Raw genomic sequence first — 13,375 nt, 5'->3', positions numbered from 1 at the left:
CCAAAATTCCTCAGCCAGCATGACAGCTCATGTGTGTTGTAGTCCAACAGTGAGGAGGTTGGGAAGGAACATGGGCCAGTCCTGGAGCCTGGGGAGGGCTAGAATGAAGGCTCTGCATTGGAGGGAGAGAGGGGGCCAGGACTATCTGGGAGTTATATGCTCCTTCCAGAGCCTCAGTGAGGCAGAGGAACAAGGGGAGCCTGTTCCCAGTGCATGCATGCGCAGAGCTGCCAGAAGGCAAGAACGGTTAAAACAAAAGGGGCAACTCAGGAGTAAGGCTTGGAGGTGATTGGCCCTTCCCATAAGACTTAAAGGAGGAGCAAAAGCACATGAGCCTTTGCCGGAAGCAACTTTGTTCGTTCTGGTCGGTTAAAACTCTGAAGCTCTATTTTGACTCTTTGCTCCGTGTGACCTTGCACATCTAACTGCCAATTAGGTCTTTGGCAGCGTTTCAAGGAGGATAAAGGTGGGTGCTTATCAGCCTTATCCCGAAAGACTTTGGCAGACTTCTGTCGGACTTTTTACAAACTATTTGGGACTCATTATGGGCCGCGAATAAATATAATTCACAGCTGTTGAAATAAAAAGAAGGTTTTGGGGACTAAGCGTGTGCTTTTTACTGCCTCAGGAAGCCTAGGTCAGAGCAACATTATTAGAATGGTGGTGCAGAAGCAAGCAAGCTCGTGTTTGAGACCCGAATGCTGCTGCAAGTCAGGGTGAGCTCCCGTCGCTGTCTTCAGCTCATTGTGGGAATATGGAAGGAGACACCCCCCCTCCCCCATATTTCACAAATGACCTGAATCGATTCAACTAGGTAAACGTGGCGGCTTTTAATTTTAAAAAATAGAGCATCACAAACGGCTCTCTCGGCATAACAAAATGAGGTTGTGCTTGTGGGTTCGGGTTGCGCGGGCGAGACGCACGCCATTCTCAGCTCGCGCAGTTCTGGCAACGTTGCAAGCCATTCTCGTTGCATGCAGTGCACCTGAGGGCTTTGAAGGAGTCCGTAAAACGGTTCCGGAACATGGACATCTTGCTCCCATGGCACATCGAGCACGGAAGGAAACCGAAGCCCCCGCAAGAGAGGCACTCGTGGGGCTGCTGAACTCTCTACAGAAACGGGAGGGGGAAAAAGAACAATGGCGTCTATTAGTGGTGTTAGGCCCAGGATTCTCACCCCCAGGAACTTCGAGATGGATGGACTTCAAGCCCCCCAAAACAGTGCAGTTCTTTCTGCTCTCTGAGCATGGCTGTTTTCCTGCAGAGATTTCATTAGCCATGGGTGACATCATCCCTGCTAGAAGGGAATGAGATTTGTGGAGAGGAGGAGGAAGAGGGGGAGGGGGAGGACGACAAGGACTGTGGTGTCCTTGATGCTTCCTGAGCTTGGTTGTTAACCATCATTAACCATAGGTAACATCACCCATGCTAGAAGGGAATGGGATTTGTGGAGAGGAGGAGGAGAAGAAGGAGAAGGAGAGGAGGAGGAGGAGGAGGAGGAGGAGGAGGAGGAGGAGGAGGAGGAGGAGGAGGAGGAGGAGGAGGAGAATTGAAGCTCTCTGAGTTTGGTTGTTTTCTTGCAGATGTTTCAGGACCCAAGTAGGGAACATCATCCATGCTAGAACGGGAAAGGAGGAGGAGGAGGAGGAGGAGGAGGAGGAGGAGGAGGAGGAGGAGGAGGAGGAGGAGGAGGAGGAGGGGGAGGGGGAGGGGGAGGGGGAGGGGGAGGGGGAGGGGGAGGAGGAGGAGGAGGATTGTGGGGTCATTGAAGCTCTCTGAGTTTGGTTGTTTTCTTGCAGACATTTCGCTACCAAACCAGGTAACTTCATCAGTCATAGAAGAGAGTGAGGTTTCCTCTAATTTTACAATCTAGGGCAGGGATGGTGAACCTTTTCAGCACCGAGTGCCCAAACCGGAACACACATGCATGAATGTGCCTGCGCCACAGCACCAGAAACCCAAAGACAAGCTGGACTGAGTGCGCATGGCAGTTTTTTGGGCCGTTTTCAGGCCGTTTGCCCCCCTCCCCCAAAGGCATGGAAAACAGCCTGAAAATGGCCCCAAATGGTCTGAAAATTGCCCTTTAAAGCGCTCCATGGCTTAGGCCCAGGGTACCTGCGAGACCACCTACTGCCACCAGTAGCCTCCCACCGTCCAGTACGATCCCACAGAGTTGGCCTCCTCAGGGTGCCGTCGGCCAGACAGTGTAGGCTGGCGACCCCCAGGGGGAGAGCCTTCTCTGTGGGAGCCCCTTCCCTCTGGAATGAGCTGCCCACGGAGCTTCGCATAATCCCTGACCTCCGGTCCTTCCGATGCGCCCTAAAAAGTTGGCTTTTCCAGCAAGCCGGCCTGGCCTGTTAATTTTATTTAATTTTTAAAATGTTATTGTTATATTAATCGGGTTTGTTTTTTGGATACTTATCTAATTTCCTTTTAACTTTTGCGATATCTGTTTTTTAATGTTGTACGCCGCCCTGAGTCCTTTGGGAGAAGGGCGGCATATCGATCCAATAAATCCAAATCCCAGTTAAAACCACAGTTAAATCTGGTTAACTAATGGTTAACTCCCAGAATTCTCCCACTGATCCCCCGCATGATGGATCTTTATTCTTACCCATCCACGGGAGAATTCAATAGTCTATCATTTTAAGGCAAATAGTCTTAGCAATTAGAACACAAAGGGTAAAAAAAAAAAATCTTTAAATGTTTTAGTAATGATTTGCCCAGAGAAACCAAGCGGGCCTTTTGTATATATTTGGATCAATATAATGACACACTTGTGTGACAAGGAAATGTAGGGTTTTATTCCACATGTTTTTTGCTAAGCAAGTTAATTACCTCAATTTTGGTTAAGAGGTCCTGCAGTTCTCCAGATTCATTCATTGACAAAATTTTCTCAGCACCCTAGAAGGAAAAAGGAAAAAACTTTTAGTTGGTGTCAATGAGAGTATGTGTGTACATGACTGCGTGTGAGAGAGTAAGACAGAGACCGAGAGACAGACAGAGATAGACAGAGATAGACAGAGAGACAGAGATAGACAGAGAGAGACAGAGAGACAGAGAGACAGAGAGAGACAGAGAGAGACTCACAGAGAGAGACACAGAGAGAGACAGAGACAGAGAAAGACAGACAGAGAGACACACAGAGAGAGAGAGACACACACACACAGACACAGAGAGAGAGAGAGAGAGGGACAGAGACAGAGAGAGAGAGAGAGACTCACAGAGAGAGAGACTCACAGAGAGAGACAGAGACAGAGACAGAGAGAGACAGACAGACAGAGAGAGAGAGAGTCAGAGAGACAGAGAGAGAGACAGAGAGAGACAGAAAGAGACTCACAGAGAGAGAGAGAGAGAGACAGAGACACACACACAGAGAGAGAGAGAGAGAGAGAGAGAGACAGTGAGAGACTCAGAGAGAGAGAGAGACAGACAGAGACAGACAGAGAGACACAGAGAGAGAGTCAGAGAGAGACACAGAGAGAGAGAGACACAGAGAGAGAGAGACAGACAGAGACAGACAGAGAGTCAGAGAGAGAGAAAGAGAGAGAGGGGTGGACGATGATTACTTTTGAGAATTTAACAGGGAAAAGCTCTCTTTTTTGCAAAAGGTATTGGCATAAATCACACTTTTTCAGTTGTACCAAGTCAAGCTGGCTGAACAAATAACATTTGTCTAAATAGTGTAACGTGGGGACACAGTGGCTCAGTGGCTAAGATGCTGAGCTTGTCGATCAGAAAGATTGGCAGTTCGTTGGTGCAAATCCCTAGCGCCGCGTAACAGAGTGACCTCCCGCCAGCTTCTGCCAACCTAGCAGTTCGAAAGCACGTAAAAAATGCAAGTAGAAAAATAGGAACCACCTTTGGTGGGAAGCAGTGGTGGGATTCAAGATTTTTTTATTACCGGTTCTGTGGGCGTGGCTTGGTGGGCATGGTTCCTTCCTTCCCTCCCAGTGGTTAGAATGCAGTATTGCAGGCCAACTCTACCCACTGCCACCAATTCAATCCTGACCGGCTCGAAGATTGACTCAGCCTTCCATTTTTCCGACGTGGGTAAAATGAGGACCCAGATTGTTGGGGGCAAGAGGCTGACTCTGTAAACTGCTTAAAGAGGACTGTAAAGCACTGTAAAGTGGTATATAAGTCTAAGTGCCATTGCTATTGCTGTTACGGCATATTGCATGAAAGATTGTTCCTAGACGCCAAAGAGAAATTGAAGATTTTTATTTTATTTTATTTTTTACAATTCAGGGATCTCTACCCTTGAATTGACACAGAGCTGCTTACAGTATAAAGTGATGAAAAGTCTTCAAAAATGAGCTGCGAAAAATTTAAAAGAGATGAAACTGAATTCAAATGAGATCGAGTGGATCGTGAATGCCAACAGGTCATATGGAGAGAGTTTAATCTGCCGAAGAAGATCTAAAACAACCTCAGGATTCCTTCTGCTAATTAAAAAAGAGCTGCTTTTTTATTACATTTTCTTCTGTTGGTGTGTGTTTATTTTTCCAATTTTGTGCAAATGAAATTCTCGCTGCCGTGATTGCATGTAAAATTAGATATTTGATATTTTTCTTGTAGTTTCCCTTTATAATTCCTAATAAAAATAATTCTGGATTTGGTTCTATTTGGAGTGCAGTGATCTCTTCCAGCCAGTATTTTATTTTTATCCAATATTTTTTTGCAGATGTGCACCTCCACCACATATGATAGTACGTTCCATGGTGTTGGTTGCACTTCCATAATAAAAAAAAATATTGGAATGCACTGGAATGGACAGGCTCACAAAAGAATTAAAAGAGAAAGAAGGACCAGGGGAGACATGATAGCAGTGTTCCAATATCTCAGGGGTTGCCACAAAGAAGAGGGAGTCAAACTATTTTCCAAGGCACCTGAGGGTAGAACAAGAAGCAATGGGTGGAAACTAATCAAGGAGAGAAGCAACTTAGAACTGAGGAGAAGTTTCCTGACAGTGAGAACAATTAATCAGTGGAACAGAAGTTGCATCCAGAAGTTGTGAATGCCCCAACACTGGAAGTCTTTAAGAAGATGTTGGATAGCCATTTGTCTGAAGTGGTGTAGGGTTTCCTGCCTAGGCAGGGGGTTGGACTGGAAGACCTCCAAGGTCCCTTCCAACTCTACTATTGTATTGTATTGTATTGTATTGTATTGTATTGTATTGTAAGAATCCGAATACTACTCAGCATGAGACTTATGGTATAATTGGGTAGAGGGGAAAAACTAGGAAAGCAATAAAGAAAAGAAGAAAGATCAAGAAATTGAAAAACAAGTACAAAACTGGAGAATGAATAAAAGGTAGAAATACAAAATAGACCGTAGACAAAAATAGTAGGAATTAAAAGGATATAAGATGATATGGAACTAATAGAAAAGATATATGAAATAAAAGATGGATGGATGGATGGATGGATGGATGATAGATAGATAGATAGATAGATAGATAGATAGATAGATAGATAGATAGATAGATAGATAGATAGATAGATAGATGATAGATAGATAGATATAGTTATATAAGATTTATATGCACAGATAAAAGAAACACAATAGATATGTAAAAGAAGTATAACGTGTTGCAAAGACGTTATGTTTGTATAAACAAATTTTTTTAAAAAGCTGCTGAATATTTTGCATTTAAGATTTGGAAAGATTTGGAACATTTCTGCTGGTAGAGAGTCAAGATTCCATCCCGTTTTGGCAGTGGGTCGATCCCCTGTGTGAAAGTGTTCGTTCACCCATTTACGTAAATTCTGACATGACCCCAACCAATGTCAGCATATTGTCATCTTTGATGGCTGAAGCATTGCGGTAGCGTCTTATAATTAATGCAGGATCTCCGATGGATCAGGACCGGTGACCTCTCTTCTAACAAAAGCCACATTGAAATCCAGGTTTATTTCTGGAGAGTCGTGATTGCAAAAGGATGAAAGTAAAGATTGGGCCAAAGGTGAGGGCATTTTTATTTTTAATGTTTTTTCTTTGATGGAAGTCCTTTACTACGTCCTTCTGGTCTCCAGCCGTAAGGGTGAAAGAAAAGGGGAAAAAAATCGCTAAAGATCAGCGCTGACATCAGCATGGGAAACAAAAAACTTAAGAAATCTTTTTTTAAAAGCCATTTTTCTTCCCAAAGTCCCCTTTTTCTCAAATCGAAGGGAGGGGAAGCAAGAAGGAAGCCTGGAAACAGCCTGAAGTATTGTGAGATGGAGGCAGAGGGGAGTTGCGGCTGGTTTGCACCAATTTGCCCGAACCGGTAGTTCTGATTCTGTGCGGTTCACAGAACCAGCAAATCGGACCACTGGCTGGCCCCACCCTTGCCTGTTTTTTGGGCCGTTTTCAGGTGTTTTTCAGGGCATTTTTCTAGCCAAAATCAGCCTGAAAACCGACCTGAAAACAACCTGGAAAATGGCCTGAAAACAGCCCCAAAACAGGCCATTTTTCGGACTGTTTTCAGGCCATTTTTGGGGCCGTTTTCAGCCGTTTCAACCTGTGCGATCTGATAGCATTACGCCCCTGCTGCAGTGTCTCCTCAAGTCTCAGTCCCCAGGTGTGCCTTGTGAAGAGTAGTGGGGCGCTCTCCTCCCGAGTTGTCGGGTCAGCCTGCGTTGTTCCCATCTTCTCTCCACTCTCCATGCTCTTGGATCAGGAGGGGGTGGTCCTTGCTCATCACCTGAGCTCCGTTGCTCTTCATCTCCACTGCCTGCTCGCTCTCGGTCATCCTGCATCCATTCCTCCCTGCTGGCAAGCCGTCCCAAGCCTGAGGGGCCCAGGGCTGCATGGTCCTTCTCCTCCCTGCATTCCTCCAAGACGCCTCCTTGACCTCCATCATCCCCAGCTCTGGTCCATCCTCCTCCGCAGATTCAGGCAGGGGCATGACACAATGTGTCCTATGCAGATTAGCCCCCAGGTTGTGTCTTTGACACTTGTCTAAGACACCTTGGAAACGAAGCCATTCCTGGCATCATGGAAGACAAACAATTTGTCCGGAACGGTGTGACGTCTCCTTCTCAAGCAGGGGGTGGACTACAAGACCTCCAAGGTCCCTTCAGATCCTGCTATTCTATGTTCTATAGAGGGGACATGAAATTTAGCACCAGCAATGGTTAGGGGCATCTGAACAAGGATCCAGAGATGAGCAAGTTCAAGTTTGGTGACCCCAGATCTAGACTCTTCTGAACTTCTTAGCTTCTCCTTTTATCTATATCAGCTTCTGATGGCCAAGTTATTTTTCTTTTCTTCTCTTCTCTTCTCTTTCCTTTTCTATTCTTTCCTTTCCTTTCCTTTCCTACCCTATTCTATCCTATCCTTTCCTTTCCATTTCTATTCTTTCCTTTCTTTCCTATTCTTTTCTTTCCTTTCCTATCCTATCCTAGTCTAGTCTTTCCTTTCTTATTCTTTTCTTTTATTTCCTTTCATTTCCTATCCTATTCTTTCCTTCCCTAATTCTTTCCTTTCTTTTTTAACTGCTCACACCAGCCTTCAAGCTAAGAGTTAGCAGCCACGCCTAAAGTCTCAGTGGATATAGGAAGAATACAGCTACCAGGGTCATTGCAAGTTTAATACACAAGGGCCATCTGCTCCTCGGTCATTCTCTCTTGATTTTGCTCTCTGGTACTTCCAATAATTCAAACTCAGCAGCCTGGGTATGTATTTATCCCAATCCTTTTTAGAGGGCGCTCCCCTTGTGGAGTACTGCAAGGCCGTTACCATAGCAACTCCACTGTCCTGTACAGTAGAAGCCACTTTAAGGCACAACAGGCTGTATCATAACATAACTTGAATCCAAAATGCACACTATCCCTGTCAAAAGTACTGTGACTTGACACTATGGATATAATTCAGTCCTTTTCATTTCAGCGGCCCAGGCGTTCCAGAGTTATGCTGGAACACACACACACACACGGACGGACGGACGGACACACCCTGAGGGGTGTTAGGGGTGTCTTACCCCCACAGTATTTGTCTCCAGAGAGTAAGTCATTTGTGTACCACGTTTGAAATTGAAATTGCTCAAGGCGTTCCAGGGTTATGCTGGAACACACACACACAGACACATGTAGCCATTTTTATATAGATAGATAATCATGGCAGAAGATAATCATTGCCTCCGTTTCAAGTTCATTATCTCTGCTGGGATCCCTTAAATGCTTGCTTTCACGGTCAAAAAAAAAAATAAGGTCCAGTTTTTCAGCCTGATAATTGCTTTCAAAATTCTTCTATTCATTTTTTTAAAAAATTATTTGATTCAGAAATCAAAGATAGCCAAAGACTTTGCAGCTGAGTTCATTGTTTGATGCCATTATTTTTCCATCTGGGAGGGGGGCGAAGAATTAGATGTATTCTCCTATAAGATGCATGTGTCATAATCTCTCTTTTATGGTTATTCCCGCTTATAAGTGGAAAGATTTCTGCCAAATAACTTTTGTGCCTGTCTATTCCCCGCAATTGTCCTCTTTGCAGGGCTCTTTCACCCCCTCCAGATCCCCTGAAAAATGAAGGACAGTAACACCGTGCTGGGTTTTTTCTAAGTGCCTCCTGGTTCCCCGTCTTCTCTTCTTTCTGATATTAGAATTTCAGTGGCCACCTAATTATCACTTCCAAAGGTCTTCCGATTAATTACAAGGTGGCCTAGGGAGGGAAGGAAGGAAGGAAGGGGAAGAGGAGAGACGGAGAAAAATGGGAGGGAGGGAGAAGGAAAGGAAGGGAGGGAGGAAGGAAAAGGAAGAGAAGGAAGGAAGGGGAAGGGGAGGAAGGGAGAAAAATGGGAGGAAGGGGGAAGAGAAGGAATGAAGGAAGGGGAAGAGGAGAGAGGGAGTGGAAAGGGAAGGGAGGGAGGGAGGAAAAGGAAGAGAAGGAAGGAAGGGAAAGTGGAGAAAGGGAGAAAAATGGGAGGAAGGGGGAAGAGAAGGAAGGAAAGAAGGGGAAGAGGAGAGAGGGAGGGGGAAGTGGAGGGAGGGGGGAGGAAAAGGAAGAGAAGGAAGGAAGGAGAGGGAAGGAGGAAAAGGGGAAGGGAAGGAGAGAAAGAGAGGAGGAAGGAAGGAAGATGAAGGGAGGGAGGGAGGAAAGGGGGAAAGGGAGGAAGGAAGGAAGAAGGAACGAAGGAAGGGGGAGGGGGAAAAAAGAGGGAAGGAGCTCAAATCTCTTCCCCAATGTTTTCTAATCTTTCTTGTATATATTTATTTTCCAGCTTGAATCTTTAGCATCTGATTTACACTCAGCATCCCTGGACACCTTCACGGAGTCTACAACCAGCCAGTCCCCACCCCCCACCCCCCACCCATTCCCCAAACCTTCAGCTGATCCCTTTTCCCCAACCTGTTACTTACAGGAGTTTTCTTTAATTGTGTGAAAAGTCAGCCCTCCTTGGTGGGCTTGGCAGGGGAAGGTTACTGCAAAATCCTTATTTCCTCCCGATCAGCTGGGACTCAGGAGGCAGAGAATAGATGGGGGCGAGGCCAGCCAGAGGTGGCATTTACCTGTTCCCCAGAACTGGTCAGAACCTGCTGAATCCCACCTCTGATCCAAGGGCAACTCTGTAGGTTGTCTTGGTTGACTCTTGCTGGGTGATGATGTAATCAAATTTCAAATCAAATTTTATTTGATTAGCCGCAACCCTCTCCCGAAGGACTCGGGGCGGCGTACAATCAAAAAGATAAAATACACATAGGACACACATACATACGAAAAAACAAGGACAATTACATTTGTGCATGGAGGAGAGTAGACCTGCAAGTGAAAGACAGTAAACACAGCTAAAAACACAGTTAAAACACAGTTTAAAATCCCCTAAATAAAATTGCTGAATTAAAAACCCCTCAGGAGCGTAACGAAGTTATGGTTGGGCCAGGCCAGATATTTGAAAAAGGTGGGTCTTGAGCTTAACACGGAAGGAGCGGAGGTCTGTAGTGGTCCTAATATCCGGGGGGAGGTCATTCCACAGGACTGGGCCCGCCACAGAGAAGGCTCTGCTCCTAGGCGCCGCCCCATGGCATTGTCTAGTGGACGGCACCTGGAGAAGTCCCTCTCTGTGCGAGCGAATAGGTCGTAGGGATGTATGGGGCAGAATACGGTCCCGGAGGTAACTAGGTCCTGAGCCATGGAGCGCTTTAAAGATCGTAATCAAAACCTTGAAACGCACTCGATAGACCACAGGAAGCCAGTGCAGCTCGCGCAGGTGTGGTGTCACATGGGAGTACCTGGTGCTCCCCATAATCACCCGCGCGGCCGCATTCTGGACCAACTGTAGTCTCCGAGTGCATTTCAAGGGAAGCCCCATGTAGAGAGCGTTACAGTAGTCCAGGCGAGACGTCACCAGCGCATGGGTGACTGTGCGTAGAGCGTCCCGGTCCAATAGGGGGCGCAATTGGCGCACCAGGCGAACCTGATGGAACGCCCCCCTGGCCACAGCTGTCACATGTTCATCCATGGACAGCTTGGCATCCAGGAGGACGCCCAAATTGCGCGCCCGCTCCACGGGGGCGAGTTGAATGCCCCCAATGGCCAGAGATGGAATTATCTGGTTGAACCGGGGAGCCGGAACCCACAGCCACTCCGTCTTGGAAGGGTTGAGCCTGAGTCGGTTGTCATCCATCCAGACCCGTACGGCTTCCACACACCGGGACATCACTTCGACGGCCTCGTTGGGGTGGTTCGGGGTGGAAATGTACAGCTGAGTATCATCAACGTACAGGTGGTATCCCACCCCAAAACCACGGATGATCTCACCCAGCGGCTTCATGTATGTGTTGAACAGGAGTGGCGAGAGGACCGACCCCTGTGGCACCCCACAGATGAGGGGGCTTAGGGTCGACCTCTGCTCTCCTGCCAACACACGTTGCGTCCTGCCGGAGAGGTAGGAGCCGAACCACCGCAAGACGGTGCCCCGGATCCCCAACCCCTCCAGTCGGTGCAACAGGATACCATGGTCGATGGTATCAAAAGCCGCCGAGAGGTCTAATAGGACCAGGATAGAGGAACAGCCCCTATCTCTGGCCCTCCAGAGATCATCTACCAACGCAACCAAGGCCGTCTCAGTGCTGTGCCCAGGGCGAAAGCCGGACTGGCGCGGGTCTAGATAATCATTCTCCTCCAGATGTCGTGGAAACTGAGAAGCCACCACACTCTCCACAACCTTCGCCAAAACGGGAAGGTTGGAGACAGGACGATAATTGACCAGCTCCATAGGGTCCAGGGAAGGCTTCTTGAGCAAGGGTCTCACCACCGCCTCTTTCAAGGCGGCCGGGAGAGACCCCTCACCCAACGAAGCGTTCACTAGGTCCAGGAGCCAGTCGCGTGTAACCTCCCAGGATGCCAGTACAAGCCAGGAGGGACACGGGTCCAACAAACATGTGGTAGGTCGCAGTCGCCCACGCAATCTGTCCAAATCCTCGATGACAACCAAGTCAAACTCCTCCCAAAAAGGTTTCTCAAGACTCGCCACTGGCGTCTCGACTGGGCCACTGAAGGGGACCCAATCCTTCCGGATTTGAGCGACTTTATCCTGCAGGTAATGAAAGGGTTTTGGGCAATTCCTATTATGGCTCTGAGTGAAGGAGGTAGAGATTTGTTATGTAGAATAGACTGGCTCAGGCCTTAATGGCCCATTGAGAAATGGCGGGGCTGAGCCTCTGCCTTCCTTTTAGGAGGAAATATTCTAACCCTTTTAATACTTCCTAAAATATCTCATTTGCCTAGGAGAGGAATGGGTGCTAACTTCCTACAGTTCTAACCATAATATCGCGTGTCTCAATAGCAGCAGGGATTATATTCGCACAATATCGGAAAAATGAGAAAACACCACGAGACAAAGAGATAATTAGGAAGACACTGCATTGGGCAGCAATGGACAGACTTACACTGGACATTAAACAGAAAGAAGACACCGAATATTATCAAACATGGAATGTATTTTACAGTGGCTGGAAAACCAGGGGTGGACATTGAGAATGGAATCTGTATTGTTAAGTAAATTAAAGAACCCAGACAACATGATCAGTGGTGGGATTCATTTTTTTTTTACTACCAGTTCTGTGGGCGTGGCTTGGTGGGCGTGGCGTGGCTTGGTGGGCGTGGCGTGGCTTGGTGGGCGTGGCTTGGTGGGCATGGCGGGGGAAGAATACTGTAAAATCCCCGTTTCCTCCCAATCAGCTGGGACTCGGGAGGCAGCGAATAGATGCGGGCGAGGCCAGCCAGAGGTTGCATTTGCCGGTTCTCCGAACTACTCAAAATTTCCACTACCGGTTCTCTACAACAAGTCCGAACTGGCTGAATACCACCTCTGGCTTGCATACATGTGCACGGCTTGAAAACTTGCCTCAATAGGACGGCATAAAACCGGGTCAAATGGGCCTGCCCAACTACCCACAATTTCCACTACCGGGAAATTTGGGTGAACCAGTCCGAACCGGCTGAGTACCACCTCTGATCGTATCATCTCCTCCGTCCTTTCAGTAATTTCAGCCCAGGACCGCCCCTTTTTTATGTAACCTTCCAGCAAATGTATTTTAAATAAAAACGTTATAGTGTTATCTCAGCAGAGGGCACCATTCGTTTTCAGATACGGCAGCAGAAGATAAGAGGGAGGAAAGAAATAGCTTGCTTGGTTTATTTCTTTCAAAGGTTTCTCTCTTTTTTGTATAAGTAAAGGTTCCCCTCTCACATCTGTGCTAGTCATTCTTGTCAACATTAAATAATAAATAAATGGTTAGCAATAGCATTTAATAGCATAAAGCAGGGGTGTCCAAACTTGGCAACTTTAAGACTTGTGACTTCAACTCCCAGAATTCCCCAGCTCTGCTGGCTGGGGAATTCTGGGAGTTGAAGTCCACAAGTCTTAAAGTTGCCAAGTTTGGACACCCCTGGCATAAAGGTAAAGGTTCCTCTCGGACATCTGTGCTAGTCGTTCCCAACTCTAGGGGGCGGTGCTCATCTCCCTTTCAAAGCCGAAGAGCCAGCGCTGTCCGAAGACGTCTCTGTGGTCATGTGGCCGGCATGACTCAACTCCCGAAGCCGCATGGAACGCTGTTCCCTTCCCATCAAACCTATTTTTCTACCTGCATTTTTTACATGCTTTTGAACTTCTAGGTTGGCAGAAGCTGGGACAAGTCACAGGAGCTCACTCCGTTACGCAACGCTAGGGATTCGAACCGCCAACCTTTCTGGTCGACAAGCTCTGCGTCTTAGCCACTGAGCCACCGCGTCCCTTTTTTTAATACAACCTTGCCTTTATTATTCTTATAATGAAGTTAATATTGCAGGTAGTCCTCGACTTACGACAGTTCATTTAGTGACCGTTCAAAGTTACAACGACCCTGAAAAACCTGACTTAGAATCGGTTTTCAAACGTACGACTTTTTGT

General features: G+C 47.1%; 1 protein-coding gene across 1 annotated transcript in view; it reads right to left on the bottom strand.

The window, feature by feature from the left end:
- Positions 1-903: 903 nt before the first annotated feature.
- GRXCR1 (glutaredoxin and cysteine rich domain containing 1) overlaps positions 904-13,375 on the bottom strand; it is a gene marked incomplete at its 5' end in the record, with an annotated part of 28,050 nt that continues 15,578 nt past the window's right edge. The window contains 3 exons of the mRNA XM_081960298.1: positions 904-1,110; positions 2,839-2,904; positions 6,689-6,973. Of these exons, the coding sequence (XP_081816424.1) occupies positions 931-1,110; positions 2,839-2,904; positions 6,689-6,973 (531 nt within the window). The 3' untranslated portion in view covers positions 904-930. The remainder of the gene's footprint in view (positions 1,111-2,838; positions 2,905-6,688; positions 6,974-13,375) is intronic.

The sequence above is a fragment of the Natrix helvetica genome, assembly GCF_964273705.1.
Source record: "Natrix helvetica genome assembly, chromosome: 7".
NCBI classification, from domain to species: Eukaryota; Metazoa; Chordata; class Lepidosauria; order Squamata; family Natricidae; genus Natrix; species Natrix helvetica.
This window is presented reverse-complemented; position numbering and strand designations above follow the sequence as displayed.